The sequence below is a fragment of the Chrysemys picta genome, chromosome 14 (genome assembly GCF_011386835.1).
Source record: "Chrysemys picta bellii isolate R12L10 chromosome 14, ASM1138683v2, whole genome shotgun sequence".
Lineage (NCBI taxonomy): Eukaryota > Metazoa > Chordata > Testudines > Emydidae > Chrysemys > Chrysemys picta.
Genome location: NC_088804.1, coordinates 44788008 through 44809618, shown reverse-complemented (window position 1 = coordinate 44809618; position 21611 = coordinate 44788008). Strand labels below are relative to the sequence as shown.

The window sequence follows — 21611 nt, the reverse complement described above, 5'->3', positions numbered from 1 at the left end:
TTCTCTCACTAAAATGACAAAGTATTACTATCTTATCAGCTACAATTGGTTAACAACACAGTAAAAGCATCCTGATTGGTTAATAAGTTAATAACTAAATCAGTGTTTTAATATCCTGTGCTGCAAAGAGCTACAGGAGACGCATTAAATTACTCCTAGGGGAATTCTGTGACAAAACATAAATAAAATATGAAGAATTTTTAGTTGAAACTGCCATGATTATATTGTGTATTTTCAATTATTTTGATAATTGATTTCAAAATATGTCAGCAAGTATGTCTGTAACAATACAGACCAAAAAGAAAAAAAGATTCTGGTAAAAAAATTTTTTTAACATATTCCTTACTGGGTATATGAACACAGAACTTTGAGTAATTCATTTAAATTACAATACAGAACTGTATTTCTTGCACCTCAGAAGCAGTGCAAAGGTTTGGGAGAGTCAGGGGTAAAGGAGGAGCTGAGAAGCCTGGAGTGAATTTGGAGGGTTGTTGGGTGTGGGTGGGAGAACTCCAGAACACAGGGGTTTGGGGGGGGGGGGAGGGGAAGGGGCAGGATTGTTAGGGAGCCTCCCTCATGCAGACCCTGGCTGATCCCAAACCTCTTCCATTCAGTCAGGCACATCTGCCCCTGTCCCGGCAGGGAGCCCCCCTGCCCCACATCCCCATGTGGCTATGAACCCTCACTGCCATTCTGAACCCCAGACTGTGACCCCCTCAGCGTTCCTGTGTGCCCTACTCTGTCCTAACCCGGCTCCATGGGCCAGGTGCTGTGATGAACTTTCTACTCCTGGGGGAATTCTGTGCTACTGGGCATGCACAGATCCCCCCACCCCACCTTCTGCCCCAGAAGTGCTGCAGTTCTACCTTTTGCCCAGCAGAGGCCGCTGTGGCACCAGGCCAGCCTGCTGCGTTCATGCTGTTGGCTGTTTTGGCACCACAGCGGCTCCTGGTGGGTGAAAGGTGGAACTGCAGCACTTCTGGGCAGAATGTATTTTCTGCAGAAAACAATGATGCAGGACACATGAATTCTGCACATGTACAGTGGCGCAGAATTCCCCCAGGAGTAACATTAAAGAGCCACTGGCAGCATGTGAGCCCCACTCAGAGTATCACAGAGTTTGCACCCACTCCTGTTACTGGAGGCTGTTCCAGAACCTGGCTCTTCTCCTGGTTAGAAACATTCTAATTTCCAACTTAAGAGTATTAATGGCCATCTTATCCCCTTTGGGTTTTGTGCCAACTCTCTCCTGTAGTTTAAATAGCTCTTCACCCCCTCTGGTGTTGAGAGAGCAATCAGATCTCCTCGCACCTGGAGTTTTGCCGGGCTAAACAAACCAACCTCTCGTGAGATCGGCCTTCCATTCCCCAATCATCCTCACAGCCCTTCTCTGCACCTGTTCAAATTAATCTTTCTTGAACATGGGTGACCAGAACTCCATAGTGTCCTAGATGAGGCCGGGCCAGTGCCCTGTCCAATGGCATTAACACATCCATTAACCGAGGCTCCAGGGCGCTGCCGTATCGTTACGTTTAGGGGGGATTCTGACTTAGAGGCATTCAGTCATAATCCCACAGATGGTAGCTTCGCCCCATTGGCTCCTCAGCCAAGCACATACACCAAATATCTGAACCTGCGGTTCCTCTCGTACTGAGCAGGATTACTATTGCAACAACACATCATCAGTAGGGTAAAACTAACCTGTCTCACGACGGCCTGCTAAACCCAGGGTTGTGAGTTCAATCCTTGAGGGGGCCACTTGGGGATCTGGGGCAAAAATCAGTACTTGGTCCTGCTAGTGAAGGCAGGGGGCTGGACTCGATGACCTTTCAAGGTCCCTTCCAGTTCTAGGAGATGGGATATCCCTGTCTCTACAGGAAATGCCTCACCTGATGCATCCTCGGATCACCTTTGTCTTTTTCACAGCCACAGCACATGGGTGTCTACAACTATAGTAATTCTGTGATGGACTGATACGCAAGTCTTTCTCCTCTGCTTCCAGTTGGTGAGCGCCCAGCTTAGACCAGAAATTCTTACAACCTCCTAAATCCATGACTTGAACTTTATACTATTAAATTCATCCTATTTCTGTTACTCCAGTCCTCACGGTCATCCAGTCCTCCCTGGGCAATACTCTGAGCCTCCTATGGGCCAACCATGCTCCCAGCTTTGAGATATCACATTTCATGAGCACACTCCTACTTTTTGTGCCAAGGTCATGAATTAAAATAAGTAAATTAGTTCAGTCCCAAGCCAGATTTTTGAGGCACTCACCTGCTAACCTTCCTCCAGCTGAATAGTTCTTTCAGCACAGCCTGTTGTCATCTCCCCTTTAGCCAGTTCCTTAGCCACCCTACAGATCTTCTGCTGATCCCATATTCTCCAGCTTTACTCATTTCCCATGTGGCATCATATCAAATGCTTCACTGAAATCCAAATTGATCCATTTCCCTTGCCAAGAGAAGGTTATTGTCTCAAAGAAAGCTCAGGTTAGTCTGGCACGATCTGCCTTTGGCAAACCCATGGTGCCTTTATCCCTTTACTTCATTAATTTAATTATATTTTTCTTCAAAATTTGTTCTGAAGTTTGCACGCTATGAAGAGAGACCAATGCGGCTGTAGTTGCCTGGATCACTTTTTTCCCTTTCTTAAATATAGAATATAGTAGTTCTGTAGCTACTATTCTCTAGTGATATGGTGCCTCCCCAGTCTGATAGATTTGTTAACAATCCTTTCTACCGGACTTGCCAGTTCTTGTGCCACTTCTTTCGGTGTTCTGGGCTGGAGATTATCTGACACTCATGACTAGACTGCATTAAGCTCTTGAATGTTACTTCCCTCCATTTCCACACACTCATTGCCTTTAGCCATCTTGCCTTTCCCCTACGGTTCAGTTGGACTGTTATCAGTCAGTTCCCTTTTAGTAGCCTTGTCCCATGAGCTCGGTCTTTAAAAATCTGCCCCTCCCCAGGGGGCTTTTTGTGGCTGAAGGAAATGCCTAGGCTGGGCGTGTGAAGACACTGGTGAACATCTGTATGAAGCACGGCCCATGGGAGTGCTCCAGCCCTGGGCTGCTGTCACTGCAGGGCTTCCCCAGACAAGAGTAGCTGCTCTGGGGATGCTGTAGAAGTGAATGAGACAGCCCTGGAGCAAGCCCTTTCTGGGTCCTGACATCGCAGTACTGCAGAGGGCTCAGGGTCTCCCCACCCTTTTTAAGGAGTGTGATTGCCCTCAGCCAGCAGGTCAGACACTTTCAGGCCAGGAGCATAAACAGCCACTCTGCTAGAAAGTGATGGAATGTAATAACCACCTAGTGCTCCCCACCAGCGCTGCCTGGCCCCTGCTGCTGCTCACGGGAACAGGGTACGACAGCGCTTCGCAATCTGGGAGATTCAGCCGCTAACAGTCTGTCGCTGGGCTAGTGCCACACCTGAAGTGGAAACATTTGTCACCAGGATGTTCCTAAGGCTTCCTTAGTAACAGAACGAAGAGCTGAGACTTTTCAGTCGGGCCGTAGGCAGTGTGGACTGGAGGCATGAAGCTAAGGATTGGGGTTGGGTAGTCCTTGGGCCGATCTCTTTATCTTTGTCTAAAATGGGACTCGTGCTTACCCCGCTGGCTGGGAAGGGTTATTCAGTTTGGCTGTACAGTGCTGTGAACAGCCAGGAACTTTGTGGCTGCTAAGTGGTAAATTGATTGTCTCGCTAAAGATCGGAAAGTGCAATAGTCAACCAGCTGGGCAAGATGGGGCTCGACCTGCCTGCACCTGTCTGGCCAGGGCCTCTCTCTACATCGCCCACAGCCCTTGTTCTCTGGGCGCCAGGTGGACGCTTCTTGTGATAGGGGCTCCTAGGCAGAGCTGCTGAGTGGCAGAGCTGAGCTCCACGAAGAGGAATCTGGTGACCAGGGTTGTAGGCATTTAACTTTTACACTATTTATTGGAAATATAACTGTCCCGCTCCTTCATTGCTCCCCCGGGCCATGCGCAGGGGGGGCAAACGATTAATCAAGACAACAGCTGAAGTTATGTAGCAGAAACACATCTCTGGGGGATGGAAACAACAGCTGTGGGCTCCTGCTTCAGACAGGTCCAGCCTTCTCGGCCGCTCCAGCCAGCCCGGTCAGCTGCAGGGCCTGCTGCTTAATTCCGAACAGGCCCCAGAGCTTTAGGAGCATCCCTTCCATCATGGACTCATCCTTGTTTGCCTGGAAAGGAGGGAGGAAAATAATAAAGGCTAATCCCCAGCTTGTCAGCAGAGCAAGTGGAGGCAGGGCCAAGCAACAGTGTTCGGCTGGGTGCTGGGAGCCAGCTGTGCTGAATGTAAACCTTCCACCTGCTTCACAGCCAAGCACGCCTGCTTCTGAGTGAGGCTGCCTCCTGCCCAGCCACCACAGGCCTAGGGGGGAGCTTGGGCACGGAGCCCGAGATCTGTACCTACCCTGGCAGACGCTCGCTCCTCGCTGAAGGTCGTCAGCAGGCCAGAGACAAACAGGTTAATGACCACGTACAGCATGGATATGACACTGGTGGTGATCAGCAAGGACCCCAAGACTGGGTCTAAGTTGATAACCTAGAAGGCAGCAGCACAGAGCCCAGGATGAAGGGGGCACAAGTACAGAGTCATGCTTCCACCTGGGCCTCTCCTTAGACCTGCACAAGCAGCTGCTCCCAGGGCCTCTTACAGAGGCTGTGTTTAACTCTGGGGCACATGCAAATGTTGCCAAACTTCCAATCTGCACAAATGCCTGTGCCTATAGCACATGCCCTGCGAAGGGGCATGTCCCAGTGGAGGCTGAGAGCTCCCTGTGGGAGGCCGAGCTGCGTGCTCGCTCCGAGGGGAGTGTGGAGTTGGCAGCAGCCCTGGGTGAGGAAGTGCCTGGTACCAAACCTGGGGTGAGTAACTGCACAGCTCCACTTCTGTGGGCCCCACCCTCTTGTTTCTCCTGCTACACTGGGATTGGAAGGGCAGCAGCAGGTCCTTGATTGCACTGAGCCCTGTTCTGGGGGAAACAAAATGGTACCAGGCTCAGGGCTCTCACCGTGTCATAGTTAAAGATCCCGATCAGGAGCCCAACAATGGTCACAGACGAGCTGAAGAAAGTCTTGTAGTTCACGATGCTCCAGCCAAACAGGAGGTTACACTGGTCAGCAATGAAGGAGAAGGACGGTGAGGGAGAGAGGGAGGACGGAAAGGGGAGCGTGCAGTGTGAACATAACGGCCAGACTGGGGCAGACCAAGGGTCCATCTAGCCCAGTGTCCTGTCTGCCGACAGTGGCCAGTGCCAGGGGCCTCAGAGAGAATGAACAGAGCAGGGAATCACCGAGTGACCCATCCCCTGTCGTCCATTTCCAGCTTCTGACAAACAGCGGCTAGAGACACCATCCCTGCCCGTCCTGCTAATAGCCACTGATTGCCCCATCCCCCAGGAACTGATCTCGTTCTGTTTTGACCCGCTACAGTGTGGAATTCATGGCCCTGCTGCTTCTGCCCAGTGGAACATGCTTTAACCCCCCTGCCTCTCTGTGCCCCCCCCCCACACACGCCAGGGCCGGTGCCAGGCCCCTGCAGAGCAACTTACAGCCATGGAGTAGCCCACCAGCAGCAGCAGCAGCACCAGCAGGAAGCCCAGCACCTCCTGCCAGGCTCGGCGCAGCGTGCCGCTGATCAGCTGCATTCTGGGGCTGAGGCGCAGCAGGTTCCACAACTTCCCCGTGGCCAGGGCGACCAGGAAGGCCAGTAGGTAGGTGAGAGCAGAGGCCACTTGCGCTGCCTCGTAGAAACTGACAAACCTGCCCCAAAGAGGAGTGGAGCCCGTCTGCACACGTCCCCAAGCGCGTCCCAGCGTCCCGCAGCCCCTGGCCCACCCAGCAGCAGAGATGGGGCCTCGTAGGCCCAGCACCGGGCTGCGTTCCCCACCCGCCCCGGGGGTGGTGCAGTGCCGGTTCCCCCTGGCTGCTGGTTCCTCCGGGAGCAGGTGGATGGTGACTCGTGGGAAGCAGGGGCACTGCGCAGGCGCAGGGGCTGGGAGTCGGAATACCTGCCCTCTATTCCCCGCTCTGCCGTGGGCCCTGTGAGCTGGCTAAGCCGTCTGGCCAGGAGCTGGGGGTGTGGGGTCTAGCCAGGGGCTGAGCATTCTAGCAGCAGTGTGAGTGGGATTGGACTAGGGCAGCCGGCTGCGCACGCCGCTGGGGCCGCATGTCTGTTGTAGCACGCTAGCCTGATGAGAGTCAGCGCAGGGACTTCCAGCTCCTGTGGGCTGCACCCTCGGTGTCCCTCTCAGCGCAGGGGGCCGGGCCGTGGGGAGTTGGGAAAGTCCAATACGGAATGTCTGTAAGACGCCAGGAGAATCTCTCGATCCCGGGGCTGTAGCAGCTCGTACTCCAAGGCTAGAAGGGACCGTTATGATGCTAGAGTCTGATGGCCTGTACAGCCCGGGCTAGCGGCTTTCCCTCCAGCAATGCCTGTTGGAACTAGACTGTGGCTCCAGTCGCGATTCAAAAACTGCCCGTGATGGGAATTGACACAACCCCTGGTAAGATGTTCCAATGGTGAATTCTCTTCTTAAACTTTTACACCCGATTTCCAGTCTCAATTTGTCCAGCTTTGACATCCAGCCCTTGGATCACGTTAGATCTTTGTTTGCTACTTTGGTCCTGTTTTCAAAGCTCTGCTCCCCTGTAGACACTTAGAAACTGGAATCCAGTCAGCCCTTAACCTTCTCTTTTCTAGCTAAATACATTGAGCTCTTTGAGCCTCTCACTCTGAGGCAGGTTTTCTGATCCTTTACTCATTCTCCTGGCTCTTCTCTGAACCCTCTCCAATTTATCAACATCCTGTTTGAACTGGACACAGTATTCCAGTGCTGACTGCACCACTGCCAAATACAGTGCAGAGGTAAAATAGCCTCCAAGGATTGTATTAGCGCTTGTGGCTACAGCTTCACACCGGGAGCTCATAAGTCTTTTTCAGAGTCCCTGCTTCCCAGGGCAGAGTCCCGCGTCCTGTAGGTGTGGCCTGCATTCTGTGCTCCTGAGTGCCCTACCTTACAACTGCCTGTAGTGAAACACACAAAGGGTAGGTCTAGACTTACCTCCGGGTTTGGCGGTAAGCAATCCATCTTCTGGGATCGATTTATCCCGTCTTGTCCAGACGCGATAAATCGATCCCGGAAATGCTCACCGTCGACGCTGGTACTCCTGCTCCGCGAGAGGAGTACGCGGAGTCGACGGGGGAGCCTGCCTGCCGCGTGTGGACCCGCGGTAAATTCGAACTAAGATACTTCGACTTCAGCTACGTTATTCACATCTCCATATATATCTCCTCAATATATGTTCCATTCTATATGCATCCGAAGAAGTGGGCTGTAGTCCACGAAAGCTTATGCTCTAATAAATTTGTTAGTCTCTAAGGTGCCACAAGTCCTCCTGTTCTTCTTATAGCTGAAGTTGCGTATCTTAGTTCGAAGTGGGGGGTTAGTGTGGACCAGCCCAAAGTTTGCTTGCGCCCAGCCTACGAAGCAATCCAAATCGCTCAGTGACTTGTCCTCTTCTTATTTACCACTCCCTCAATTTTGTGTCACCTGCAAACTTTATCAGTCAGCCGTTTGTCTTCTTCCAGGTCACTGATAAAAATATTAAATAGCCTCGGACCAAGAGCCCTGAAGGACCTCACGGGAACACTCTTGCTCAGGGGGTCCCGTTCACAGGTACATTTGAGAGCTGTCAGGTAAGGAGTGTCTCATCCATTTACTGTCTGCCCCATTGACCGCGTCTCACTCTAGCTTTTTAATACCACTGTCGTGCAGCACCATGGCAAAGGCTTCACAGGCCCTATTGCATCAGCATCATGAATCCCCTTCATCAACCAAACCTCGAGGGTTACCCAAAAAGAAAAGCTACTTTGACAGGCTCTATCTTCCATCAACTCCTGCTTCTGCAAAGCACGTTCTCTGCTGCTCCCCCCAGGCCGAGGCGGCAGAGACAGTGGGGGATTGTGGGATGGTCCCTGCAGCCCAGCTTGCCTGGTAAGATGTCCTTGGCGTGGAGAGAGATGCAGCTGGAGGCCTGCTCTGACCTGTCTGGGGGCCCCGTTTTCACAGCTCCAGGGCAGGACACGGGGCAAATTCCAGTTCAAACTCACTCAGAAAGGATTTCAGTAGCCTCCATCACCCACCTCTGCCCATAGGTGCTGGAAATAGGGGTGGTGCCGCACCCCTGGCTAGGAATGGGGTGGTGCCGCACCCCTGGCTAGGAATAGGGGTGGTGCCGCACCCCTGGCTGGAAATAGGGGTGGTGCCGCACCCCTGGCTAGGAATGGGGTGGTGCCGCACCCCTTGGCTAGGAATAGGGGTGGTGCAGCACCCCTGGCTGGAAATAGGGGTGGTGCAGCACCCCTTGGCTAGGAATAGTGGTGGTGCCGCACCCCTGGCTGGAAATAGGGGTGGTGCAGCACCCCTGGCTAGGAATGGGGTGGTGCCGCACCCCTTGGCTAGGAATAGGGGTGGTGCCGCACCCCTGGCTGGAAATAGGGGTGGTGCAGCACCCCTGGCTGGAAATAGGGGTGGTGCCGCATCCCTGGCTGGAAATAGGGGTGGTGCAGCACCCCCTGGCTGGAAATAGGGGTGGTGCCGCACCCCCTGGCTGGAAATAGGGGTGGTGCCGCATCCCTGGCTAGGAATAGGGGTGGTGCCGCACCCCCTGGCTGGAAGTGGTTTCCATTATATGCAGGGTTTACAGTTCTCAGCACCCCTGCTTCTGTCTTTGAGGGAGAGAGAGAGCAGCGTCCCTCAGCCAGTCAGGCCTTGTCTGGCTGCCCCATAGCTACTCACATGAAAACGTGGCTTCTTTGCAAAGAGGCTGACTGGCCAAAGGGTGAGAGGCGGATGAGGCCTGCCAGAGGAGGTGAGGCCTCCGCAGTTCGGTTAGAGCACGTTCCTCAGAGCACAGCCCCGCACAGCGCCCTAGGACCCCCTTGCAGCCTGACTTGGTAAGTGGAGTGGGGCTTTGGAGGCCTGAGAGCCTATTGGTGACTGAGCGCCCGGCCCTGCAGCAAAGGGCAAGCGGCTGCATTGTGCCAGGCCAGCGGCTCAGGGGCCTGCCGCTCAACCATGGCTCTGGGTATGGAAGAGACTTGTCTGGTTTGTGCTAGAGGTGACAGCATGTCTGCCCTGCAGGAGCTCTTGGCCCCACCCTGCTCTCTGGGCCTTGCTCCCTGCCCCCCCGGCTCACCGGCTGCGGTCCTGGTGATATTTCTCCATCACACTCTTCTGCAGGAGACGGCACTTGATGTACACCCCAAATGCTGCAAGGCTGATGAGAATGATGCTTATGTCCAGCACGTTTCTCTGGCTCCTGAAGTATCTCCACTTCTGCTGCTTCAGCCGCCGCCCCTGGACACCGGGGACGTGGTCAGGGAGTGCCCTGTGAATCCCTTACTCAGCCGGCGCGACAGCCAGTGCGAGGGGCTCCGCTCAGAGCAGAGCGAGAGGCCAGGCTAGGGGAGAGCCTGAGACAGGGAGTGGGCAGCCGGCAGAGCGCACTAACGGCGCTGCGGAGTGGGAGCACGAGGCCCAGCTCAGGGGCTGGACACGGGCCTGTCGGGACGCAGCGGATGGGCCAGCGGCAGTGTTTGTGCTGGGAGGGTCCCCCGGAGTGAAATTAAATGCTGTGCGCTCACCGCCAGGGACGTGCCACCTCCTTGGAGCAAGGCAGGAGGGGCTCGTGAGAGCAGGCAGGTGCGCGCCAGGCCCTGCTACCTGTCCTCACGCCCCGCCCGGCTCACCTGCACCCAGAGGTAGAAGAGCAGCAGCAGGAGGTAGGTGACTTGCGCGCAGGTCAGCTGGGTCAAGCCGCTGCTGCTGTAGAGCCGGATGCTCTGCAGCTCCGCAGAGGGGAGGAAGGCACCTGAGAGGGACGAAGGCAGCGGGAGAGGAGAGCACTCGGCTCTGGAACTCACCACCTTCCCTGCCTCCCTTGGAGCAGCCCCGAGGGGCTGGACAGGGGGAGCTGGGCCCTGCTCGGGGCCCCTGGGGCAGGACAGTGCCGGCAGGGGCTGGCTCCTGTTTCTACTAGCTGTGCCCACTGGCCCCTCTGCCGTCGGGCATTTGCCCTGCCCTCCCACTGTGCCCGCCCTGGCTGCTGAGGGAGGCACCCCGCCGCTGGGAGGAGCTGGGGGCGCGGGGGCTCTCTTGGGGCGTGAGCTGCCAGGCCTGGCTCACGGTGGGGCCACCGACCTGTCCCGGGGGTCTCCAGGAGCAGGGTGACCACACATAAGAGGTTCACATTGGCGTTGTAGACTGTGAACTCCACGAAGATGGCGCAGCTGCATCCATCCAGCCACCGGCTCCGCTCCAGGTACCGCAGGACACTGCAGGGGTGGGGGCTGTTACAGGGTGAGGCTGGGAGCCCGGGCGGCAGGACACTGCCCAGGAGAGCAGCCAGCCTGGACCCGGGCCTGGAAAGAGCAGCAGGCCAGGAGCACCGGGGCATGTGCTAATGGCCAGTGATTCACCACTGACCCCCCCTGCATTGGGGGCCGGCTCCTCTGACAAGGGACCGTGCGCCCCACCGGACCCCCGGGCCTGCTCAACTGCCATGGGGCCACCCCACCGGACCCCCGGGCCTGATCGGCCGCCATGGGGCCACCCCACCCCCACAGGAGCCCCGGGGCTGTCCCCCCCACCAGATCCTCGGGGCCATCCCCCTCAGTGGACCCCCAGGCTCGCTCGGCAGCCATGGGGCCACCCCTCCCCCCCCACCGGAGCCCCAGAGCCCTGAAATGCTCCCCACGCTGCCATTCTTTACAGCCCCCTGCTGCTACCACGTCCCTTCAGTCCCTGGTGCCTGAGGCCCGGGCTGGCTGCTCGGCGCAGCGCAGGGCTGCACAGGGGGAGTGCGGGCAGGTCCAGCACCCCGCCAGCCTGGAGAACAGGGCCTGACAGACACATGGAGTTCGCTCAGTTGAGGGATAGAGACCGTATCTGTCCCCACAGCAGGAGGCTGCAGCGATGGCAAAGCGGAGCCAAGCCGGCGGCACAGAGGCCATGGGGAGTGCAAAGGGCAGGCAGCTTGGAGGAGCGTGACCCACGCGGGCTCTGCCCCCACCTGTGTGCATGGCTGGAGTTGGTTCCCAGGTGTGCCAGGTAGCCTCCTCCCGGGTAGAGGGACAGCTGCCCCCACACGGGGTGTTCCCCCAGGCTCTCTGCGCCGTGGTTCACCCAGATGCTATCCTGTGCCCCCCTGCTCTGGCCAGGGGGACCCCAGCCAGGCCCATGGCCCCCTGCGTCCTGCTGGCGGCAGGAGCAGAGCTGGTGCTGGGGCTGGGGCCGGAGCTGCCGCAGCCGCACGCTGCCGAGGAGGAGGGCGTTTCCGTCTGAGATGAACCCTGCGGCACAAGGCGAAAGAGTCTCTGATGAGTACAAGGCGCAGGGGCATGGAGTGGCCGCAGCAGGCAGGGGGTGCTGGGATACTGGGCCCCACTGCCTACCACGGGCCCCATCGATTGTCACCGAGGCAGCCCCCCCCCCTCAGAGCCTGGGCTGCAGGTGCATCGTTTCAGAAAAACAGGGGGGGAGGCAAAGTTGCATCAGCCTGGTGCTAGGGTTACCACCTCTGAACTGCAAACTGATCAGCCCCCTGCCACAAGGCAGCTCCGCACCCCACTTCAGCAGCCGAAGTAACACGTGTTGAGAACCGCGCACGGCTCCTCACGCCCTCTCACGCGCACAGCGCTGGCGTGCTCGTGGTGGCCGACAGGTGCTGTATTTTCAACAGCTCCGATCTGCTATGGCTTAAACTGGGAAGTGGGAACACTGCAGCATCTCTAGCTGGACACAGAAACTTTTACCATTCGCTACGTCCGTGTATTGTGGTGATAATGCAAAGCTTTCGACCCAGGTAAAACCTGGCAGATTAAATGAGTTTTCTGGCAATGGCAAATACATAAAAAACGGCCAGGCCAGTCAAATCCCAGCGGGGTGGGAACCCTCCGGGTGGGGGTGTGTGGAAACCCTCCTCCCCCCCCCCCCCCCCCAGCCCAGTCTTGTTTAATCTTCTATCATTGCGGACCCCTGAAAACCTAGGCCTGGGGCCACGGCCCCTTTGGAAATCAGAGCTGGTCCGTGGAAGCCCAGCTGAAAGCCGCTGCCGGCTCTGCTGGTCTCTGGGAGCCCAGCCCCATGGGCCCCACTGCCAATGCCAGGGCAGCCCGCAGAGGTGAGCAGCAGAGGATGCACCACCCCGGGGGGCAATGAAGGGGAGCAGCCCCTCCCCCCAGCCACACCCTCGCTCTTCCACACCACGTTCTACTGTGCGGGGGGGTGAGGCGTTCCCCGCTCTGCCCACGTCTGCGTCCGCCCTGGGGACAGGGCAGGCCCTGGGGGGGCCTGTGGCATGGGCAGAGGGTGGGGGCACTCACCTGGGCGTGGCCCGTCGAGGCTGGGCAGGAGCGTGCCGTGGGCCCAGCGATAGAAGTCCCCCAGGCCGCGGATGTGGTAGAAGTTGGGTGTGATGCTCTTGCGAATGGCCTCGTTGAAGTACAGCTCGTGGGGGCTGCGCTCCGTGTAGCACACGACCATCAGGGAGGCCAGGAGAACGAGTTGTGCTGCCGGGCAGACAGAGGATGGCCGCTCGGAGCCTGCCCAGGCAGGGCCGTCCTTAGGAGTTATGGGGCCCTACGCAGTATTATTAAACTGGGACCTACAGCGCCGGCGCCTTCGGCTCTGTGAATACAGCCCCTGCCTGCTGCCTAGTAAGGAGACTGCAACACACGGGGAGCCGACCCGCTCTGACCGACGCCGTGGGTGGGTGCTCCGGGGCTGGAGCACTCACAGGGAAAACTGAGTGGGTGCAGAGCACCCACCGGCACCAAGCTCCCCCCCTCTGTCCCCCTCCCCCCGCGCCTACCAACTCCTCCCGCTCCCTCCCAACGCTCCCGGACCGCCCCGAGCAGCTGATTTGCGGTGTTCTAGCTCTGGGAGGGAGGGGCAGGAGCGGAGACGGGGCGTGCTCGGGGGAGGAGGCGGGGAGGGGGTGGAGCAGGGGTGGTAAGAGGCGGGGTGGGGGCTTGGGGAAAGGGGTGGAGTGGGGGGGATTGAGCACCCCCCCGGCAAGATGAGAAGTCAGCGCCTATGGTCCCGGTGATGCCCCACATTTTTGGATGCCCTACACAGCCGTGCATGCTGCGTATGCCTAAGGACGGCCCTGTGCCCGAGGGAGGCCAGGCCTGACCCGGTCTCCTGGCGAAGAGCAGGTGCGTTCGCTGGGACGATGGGCACCTCCAGAGCCCACAGAGGCGTGTCACCCCCACTGCCTTTAGCGTCCTGGTGGCGGCCTGACCCAGCCCCAGCCCCAGCCCAGCTGGCGGGGGAAAGACCCAGCCCCCATGGGCCCTGGTGCTCTGTACCCCCATGGTTCCAGCCCCATGGCACTGGCCCAGTCCTGCCAGCAGGCTAATTGGGGCACTCCCCATTGTTGCACAGCCCAGCCCCTAATCTGCAGCTCCCCAACCCTGCTGGCTCCTTTCCCACGGGCCGTGGGTCTAGTGGGATCTTGTGCGGCTCGGCCCTGGCCCACTGCCAGCCCTGCCTCAGGCAGCCCCCAGCGTCCTGCTCCATGAAACTGGCCCGTGCTACCCTGCGCCCGGCTCGCTGCCTAGTGCCAGCTCACCGCCCTCGTTCCATGCTTGCAGCTGGTCTGCGTGCTGGGCTCCCGGGGGCTGGGGGCCCCTTGGCGGCGCTACTGTAATACATGTCACCGACAATGCCATGGGATGAGGTGAGTGGGGGCTCCAGGGCTGGGGGCAGAGCCTGCAGGAGCTGCCATCTCTCTGCCCCATGGCACTGGCTGCTGCAGCCTCTCGCCCTTGCTGGGGCCTGGGCAGAGCCGGCCCCGCCCTACCTACGATCTCTCCCAGCTGTGTGTACAGCTTCTTCTTCTTCCAGGTCCTCCCCCTTCGAGGGGGCGCTGGTCTTGGGCACGGGGGGTGGTAGACAGGGTCATTCCAGTCTCTTGTCCCAGGCAGCTCCAAGTAGGGGCACCTGGCTGCAGAAAGACATGTCAGGGCTGCAGCACGGGTAGCGGCCGCGAGGGCCTGCCGCGGGACGCCCTCTCTGGCGGCTGGGTGGTGGGTCGGCCTCACCCCGTAACGCTCCTGGACGCAGGCCGGCGAGAGGCTCAGTAACCAGGCGAGCAAAGGGCTGAGCCGATGGCGAGCCTGGGCCTGCAAAGTTACCAGCAGGAGCCAAGGGACAGGTATTGGCACCACACCCAGGGCCTATCTAACAGCCTGCCAAGGGAGCGGAGAAATCACTGAGCTTCAGTGAAGAGTGGTGGGGGACATGACTCTGATGAGGGCACCCTCTGGGGCTAGCAGCAGGAGCTGCCATCGGGTGGGTTCGTGTCTGGCAGAGAGGGGCCAGGAGCCCCGCAGTGCGCATACAGATCACACAAAATCAGATTAAAAATGGATGGAAGGAAACGTGTTTTGCTCACTACCGCCCAGGCCTGTGGAACTCTCTGCCACAGGATATTAAGGCAGCCAGCTCAGCAAGGCTCCAGTTGAGTGAGAAGATTCTCTTCCTTCGTGCCCAGGGAGCAGTATTGCACCAGCTGGTGCATTCTGGGGCACTTATACCTCTATGAGCCCCAAGTGCTGGGCAGGGCCAGCTGGTACCATCAGCCTGTCCCGCTCAGGCAGCTGCTGTTCAGGGGTGTGACGCGAGTGTGGGTCCTGCCCCGCTGAAGGGCTCTGCAGAGTGTCTGGGACACGGCCTGGCATGTCTGCCAAGTGCTCTGACGGGCTGCACCTAAACACGGACCAGCCAACATTGCTCTGCGGCAGCTGGGCTCCATTTCGGGCCAGCATCAGGCAGCCATTGGGGCCAGCCCGCGGTACCGTCCGAGCCACACAGGGGGTGCAGCCCTGCAAGAGTCCAGCTTTGTGGTGCTGCAGACTAGGGTGCCCCTGCCCAGCCTGGCAGAGCCCCGTGCAGCCCCGTGCGCCGTGCAGCGCCTCCTGCCCTGGGTAGCTGGCTCAGGGTTTGCGATGCAAATGGGTCAGGGTAAGCCAGCTCTTGGCTAGGGACACAATGTGCTTTGCCAGGGCCCTGCCCCGTGGCAGCCATGGCTCTGGGGCAGCGCCATCAGCCGGAGTGTCTGGCGAGCTCCTGCACTTACCCAGGAGAGCCAGGATCCTCTGTAGCTGTTGCTCCTTCCCCTTGTCCTGCCAGAGCATCTTCTTCAGCACCAGTGAGAAGAGCAGGGTGAGCCCGGCCACCTGTGGGGAGAGGCCCAGGCTGTCAGCGCTGGGGCCTCCGCTGGGGCCCACAACTTCACCCTAATCGCCAGTGTCACTGTCCAGGTCACACAAGGTCTCCCGCCCACCTGCTAGCGGGAGAAGCTACACACGGGAGACAGAGACTGGTGGGTTCCCTGCGAGCTGCAAGGGCTGCATTCACACAGGGCTGGTAATCAGGAGGTGAGCCAAGCTGGGGCTATCCGGAAGTGGGGCTAATTGGTGGCCAGTGCAATAAGGGGATGGCTAGTCTGCCCATCACCTTTCTTTTGAGGTAATTAAAGAAAGAGCCTTTGGAGGAAACCAGCGGCTACTGGAGCAGCTTCGCCAGCCTGGCTGCTACCCCACCCTCTCCTGGGACCCTGGGCTTTCATTATCCTGCTCCTGAGAGAGGTCCTGGCCAGTGAGCGGGACCGAGACCAGCGCCACCTACACCGGCTGAATCCCGACGCCAGCAGGGAAAAGGAGCGCTGTCTGGGCTGGCTTTCACCGGGTCAGGGGTTACTGGGCTATAAAAGAACCCCGTCGTTACCCATTGCTGGGGAGATACAAGCATAGGTGCTGTGGGGCTGCCGCACCCCCTGGCTTGACGTGGTTTCCATCACATATGGGGTTACAGTTTGGTTCAATGGCTCTCAGCCCCCCCCGTACACATTGTTCTAGCCCCCCAAATACAAGCCACCAGAGCTCTTGTACCTCTGAGAATAGTGACTCTTCTGGGGGGCTGAGGTTGCTGGGAACTGACTGTAGGTGACTAAGAGTGTATCTTGCTGAAGTTAAGTTTAGTCTTCGAAGTGTATTTTCATTTTTGTTGGTTGCCTTTGTGAGTGTTACCCCTTGTGCCTGCACCACGGGAACCCTCTCACGTCTGCATTGAATACGCTGGTTTGCCCTGCTCTCTGAACCAGCCCCATGCTTTGATTCAGCTAAGAGACAGTTGACGCCAGTTGAGAAGAAGCTGCTGGGATGAGAGACGTGTTCCTAAATCCCATGTGTGCAGGTGAGTATGAATGACACGTTCACACATCCCAGGGGAGTGACGCGTTCCTGGATCGTGTGTGTGTGTGTGTGTGTGTGTGTGTGTGTGAGATCCCATGGGGGGGGAGGTGGCGAGTTCCCAGATCCTGGGGTGTGTGTGGGAGGGGGTGGCGAGTTCACAGATCCTGGGGTTGGGTGTGAGATGCGTTCCCGGATCTTGGTGGATGGGGGTGTGTGATGCTTTCCCAGATCACATGACGCCAGGTGAGACATTCCCAACTCCCAGGGCAGGGGAGCGGCAGACTCTGAACTCTAGAGAAGATCTGTCTGGCTGCATCTGCCTGTCAGGTGCTGTAGCTCACACCCCCCATGTCTCAGCTATCTCACCTCCACCCTGGAGCCCGACATGCTGCTACTGCCTGGGGCTGTAACCTGCCTTCTGGCGGATGCTCCATTGCTCCTGCCACTACCAGCCACGGAGCCTCCAGGACCCAGGGGCTGAATTTCCTCTCTAGGCGGGTGGCGCTCCAGGCCTTAGCAAGTCACCCCATGCACAGCGGGGATGAACTGGGCCTGCATTGCTGTGTGCTTCTCCCTCCAATGCCACTGATGTGCAGCCACCTCTGGGCTGGAACATGGATGTGTTTTAACAGCAACATGACAGCAGATTAATCTAGGAAGTGAGGTAGGATCCTGGATCCAATCACAAATGTGGAGAGAACTGCAGGAGGCCGGTAGGATTGTCTGGGCTGGGCTGCTGACTGTGTCGTGCCTGTGATTGTGCTGTGGCTGGGCCAGGCCTGTGGCTGTACCATGGCTGGGGTCCGTGGCTGTTCTGGGCTCGTGGCTCGGCTGTGGTTGGGGCCCCGGGCTCTGCTGTGGCTGTGGCGGGCCCGTGGCTGTGGCTGGCCCGTGGCTGTGCCGTGACTCTCACCCAGTTCTCTCCGGGGCTCCCGCACTGAGCTCTTTACCTTCAGTGGCTGCATTATGAAGATGTTCTGGAGGAGAGAGAGCAGCATGGAGATGACCCAGCTGGTGGTTCTCTGCCTGTCCAGCTTCAGGCTGAGCAGGACGGTGAAGTAGGCTGAGGCCAGGCTGGCGGCAGCCACGGTGACCCAGCAGATGAACGCAGCCTCTCGGGGGGGCCGGCAGGGGATGGTGGCCTTCTGCACCCGGGGCTCCGAGATGGGGAAGCTCCTCCCGCCCCTGGAACGAGGAGGGGCGGTTAGGTGTGAGTCGCGCTCTTGCCGGCAGCTGAGGGAGAGCAGCAGGCTGGTGCGTGGCTACCTGGCCGGTCCAGGCTCCGGCCGCCGGCCTGGCTGCTCCAGCTGCTCCAGCAGGCTCTGGAGCCGGCCAGCCGCTTGGAGGTAGTCGTGAGGATTGCAGAGCTTGTTCAGGTCCAGAGCTCGGAGCTGGGCCTGCACAGGCCCCAGCACATGGCGCAGGTGGCTGCTGAGATGGTGATGACTGTCTGAAAGAGCAGGTGCGGCAGCGTTAGTCCTGTCGCCCCGGGCCAGCCCCCCATCACAGGCCATACAGTTCCCAGTGCAGAGCCTGCCCTGAACCTGGGAGCCCCCTGGGGTGCGAGGGCTCATGGCTACAAGCCTGCGGGGAGCTGGATTCCATCCTGCCCCAGGCCTCTGTGCCCCGCTGCACCCAGGCGATGCCAGTTCCCAGCCTGCCAGGGGCTGGGATGGATTTGGAGCTGGTCTGAGACGATCTCGACTTCTCTTTGTTGGCCTGGTTGCAGGGGTGTCTGTGATGCACTGGGGGGTCTGTGGCGTGAGCACACGGGAGGACACCAGGGTGCGAGCGCACTGGGGGGTCTGCGGAGTAAGCACACGGGGGGCACCAGGGTGTGAACGTACTGTGAGGGTCTGCAGTGCGAGTGCACGGGTGGGTCTGTGGTGCAAGCGCACTGGGGGGCACTGGGATGTGAGCGCATGGGAGGGTCTGCGGTGAGAGTGCACGGGGGGGTCTGCGGTGCGAGCGCATGGGGAGGTCTGCAGCGCGAGCGCATGGAGGGGTCTGTGGTGCAAGCACACTGGGGGGGATCTGCGGCGTGAGCGCACGGGGGGGTCTGCGGTGCGAGCACACTGGGTGAGCGTGTTGGGCTGGCAGGAAGCACAGTCAAGGAAGCAGAGAATGGCAAACCCTGCGGGGGGGGGGGGGGTCAAGACCCAGCTGCTAGCTTGGGGTGGGGGGGGTTGCCTCACCTCCAGCCAACCTGCAAACGGGTTTTGATCGGGGCAGGCAAGCCCCTCCCCGCCACCCCCAAACTAAGGGCTAGAGCTGGCCCGTTCTCAGGAGAGGGGGGAGCCCTGCTACGGGCCGTGAAGAAGCTCGTCCTGCCCATCAGGGATGGTGAACAGCTGGGTGAGAAACGGGGTTGTAGGCTGCTGGGTTTAGAACTCTGCTCTAATTGCTTTGTGCCTACAGCTAAAATCCTCCGTGCTGTGGTGTCAGCCGTCCCGTCCCTGCCCCCCACCCCAGGCTCCCCAAGGGATGAGCCGCAGGCGGGAGCAGCTGGGTCCCTGGGGCTATAGCCCAGTGCCTGGCCTAAGAGAATGACAGCGGGAGAGCCTGGCACCTGAGGGGCGCGCTCCGAGAGCGGGCAGAGGCGCCATGGGCACATGCACTGACGACCTGTGGGCTACCGAGGGAGCTCAGCAGATGCAGCCCCCGAGCATCCCTGCTCTGGGCCGGGCCCTGGGCCTTTTGGGGATCCCTGTCCCTTTGGCACACAGGAGACGGCAGGCTTGGCAGTGGCACTGACGGCTCCCAGGGGGCGGGCACATGGGGCTGCTGGTAGGGTGGCCCAGGCCCAGTATGGACGAGCCAGCAAGGGCTAAGGCTGTCCAGGTGGGCGGGGCGGGGTGGCTCCCAGGAGCAGGCCGTTGGTGTCTGTACCGTTAGCCAGGCAGGGCTCTGCTGTCTCCACGCCCCTGTGGCTGGACCTCCGGAGGTGAGAGCCAACAAGGCAGCAGAGGCTATGCACGAGCTCAGGGACGCTGTCCATCTCCTGGGGCAGAACCTCGGGCTCCAGGCAGACCTTGGTCCTGGACAGAAACCCCACCGTCGCCTTCAGCTCCTGGATGGGGACAAACGCCAGGGACATGGCTGGCCCTGCCCAGCACCACAGCCTCAGGCCTGGGCGCACACGCTCCATGGGGGCAGGGCCGGCCCTCCCTCATGGCTGGTCCATATCCAATCACCAAGGGCCGAGGAGCAGGGCCAGGCTGGGCCGGGTGGCAGGAGGCTGCCAAGAGCCAGGGGAGCTGTGAGTCCTGAGCCGTTCCTGGCTCGCAGGGGCCCTGATCCCGAAGCTCCCGATGGCTCCCCCCTGGCCCGCAGCTGCCCCTAGGCCAGCCAGAGCATTTTGCCATATTGTGCCCCTCATCCCATGCGCTGTGGGACCAGGAAGAGACTCCCACCCCTCCCACTGGGCCGGAAAGGAGCCCCTTGCTCTGCACTCACCTGCGTGATGCGTGTGAGGGGGGACGGCCCCCGGGGGGGTGCAGAGGCCCGCGGGAGCCGGACGCCTGTGGGGGGCAGCGGCAGTTCTTGCGGCGGGACCAGCTGGAAGATGTGCCCGACAACCAGGTTTATAGGGAGCAGGATGAGCGCGGTCTGCACGCTGGTAACAAGCTCCTGCCAGGTGAGCAGGACGCGCCCTGCCGCAGGGAGAGACGGCCGTTAGCCCAGCGTGGGGCACGCGAGACTGCGCAGCGCAGGGAGAAACTGAGGCAGGGCGTTGGCAGCTGTTGTGGGGGGCCACAGGGGCATGGCCCTGAGTGCAACCCCCCACGCCCTCACCTTCCAGTCCAGCCCTTTGGAGCAGGGCACAGGGGGGCGGGCTCTCCCCCAGGTGTCCATGCTGCCCTGAGGCACCCAGCACCTGGCACCCGCGGGGCACTCCGGACAGCTGAGGCTGAGTGTGCCCTGGCCTGGAGCAGGCAGGTGCCCTGGGCCTCCAGGCAGGAATGGGGTTCGCACAACCTGCTATGGGACTCCTGGCGGGGGAGTCCCGGCTCACCTGGCTGCAGGGCCGCCTGGTTGCCAGCCTCCGGCGGGTCTCTCCAGAACATGATGTTGATGACCATGGTGCAAAGCAGGAGTGTCAGGCAGCAGGCCAGGCGCTGGAGCCGTGTGAAGGGGTTCCAGGGGCAGTGGGTCAGCACCGACAGCCACAGGTGGTCGTGTGTCACCTTCTCCACAAGCGCCGAGCAGAACAGATGCCTGAGAGAAAGGGGGGTGCCAGGCAGTCAGAGCAACCTGCCCCGCCCAGCACGGCCAGTGCGGGCCTGCTTTGGCTGTGGCTGCCCACAGTGGGGGGCGGGCGGGTGGGCGCGGGGCGCGCAGTGAGCTGGGGCTCTGGGGCGCTTACCTGGAGGAGAGCAGCTCGCTCCTGGAGGCTGCTGGGAAGACCTGATCGAGCTGGCAGTCGCCCAGGTCCGCAGCCAGCCAGGTGCTGCAGAGGAAATGCCACTTCCTCCTGGCTGTCACGTCACTGACCACCACCTGCCTGACGTACCTGGGGCAAGGGGCAACGGCTCACCTGCTGCCCATTTATGCAGCCCCAGCCCCAGGGGGACATACTCTAGGGGTCTCTCCTCCCCTGACAACAGGAGCTGGTGCCCCCTCCCTCGCCCCCTGGCACCCTCTCCCCTTCCCCCAAGGAGCACCCTCCCTGCCCCCAGGCAGCACCCGTCCCCTTGCATGTCCACGGGTGCGCTGGGCCCTGGCTCACTCAGCGGGCGTTACCAGGAGGGGCTGGAGCCAGAATTGTCATGCCAGAGCCTGATGTTGTGCAGCTCCCCCAGGGAGCTCCGGGTGGTAACGAGGAAGACGTCCAGCCCACCGCGTTCAAACACGGGCTTGTGGGGGTCCCGCAGGCAGTGCGGCTCGCTCCGTCCCTCTGTCCCGTACAGCGTGAGCACGACCTGCAGCCACAAGGGAGAGCGCCTGGCCATGCACGGCACTGCACAGAGCTTCCTGCCCGGTGCTCCTCCCTACCCACCCTGCCCGGGTCCTGTGCCGCTCTGCCCTGCCCGGCACTCCTCCGTACCCACCCTGCCCGGGTGCTGTGCCGCTCTGCCCTGCCCGGCACTCCTCCGTACCCACCCTGCCCGGGTCCTGTGCCGCTCTGCCCTGCCCGGCGCTCCTCCCTACCCACCCTGCCCGGGTCCTGTGCCGCTCTGCCCTGCCCGGCGCTCCTCCGTACCCACTCTGCCCAGGTCCTACGCCACCCTGCGTCAACCACACAGAGCTCTCTGTCTGGCCACCTCCCTGCCCATGCCGCATGGGTCCTGCGCCACCCTGTGTCAGCTGCACAGAGCT

General features: G+C 60.1%; 1 protein-coding gene across 1 annotated transcript in view; it reads right to left on the bottom strand.

The window, feature by feature from the left end:
- Nucleotides 1–1503: 1503 nt before the first annotated feature.
- PKD1L3 (polycystin 1 like 3, transient receptor potential channel interacting) overlaps nucleotides 1504–21611 on the bottom strand; it is a 29490-nt gene continuing 9382 nt past the window's right edge. The window contains 16 exon segments of the mRNA XM_065567745.1: nucleotides 1504–4206; nucleotides 4440–4571; nucleotides 5041–5142; nucleotides 5581–5791; nucleotides 9230–9390; nucleotides 9783–10197; nucleotides 10200–10367; nucleotides 11105–11384; nucleotides 12417–12672; nucleotides 13902–14041; nucleotides 15176–15275; nucleotides 17243–17554; nucleotides 19749–19945; nucleotides 20308–20510; nucleotides 20659–20805; nucleotides 21036–21214. Of these exon segments, the coding sequence (XP_065423817.1) occupies nucleotides 4081–4206; nucleotides 4440–4571; nucleotides 5041–5142; nucleotides 5581–5791; nucleotides 9230–9390; nucleotides 9783–10197; nucleotides 10200–10367; nucleotides 11105–11384; nucleotides 12417–12672; nucleotides 13902–14041; nucleotides 15176–15275; nucleotides 17243–17554; nucleotides 19749–19945; nucleotides 20308–20510; nucleotides 20659–20805; nucleotides 21036–21214 (3129 nt within the window). The 3' untranslated portion in view covers nucleotides 1504–4080.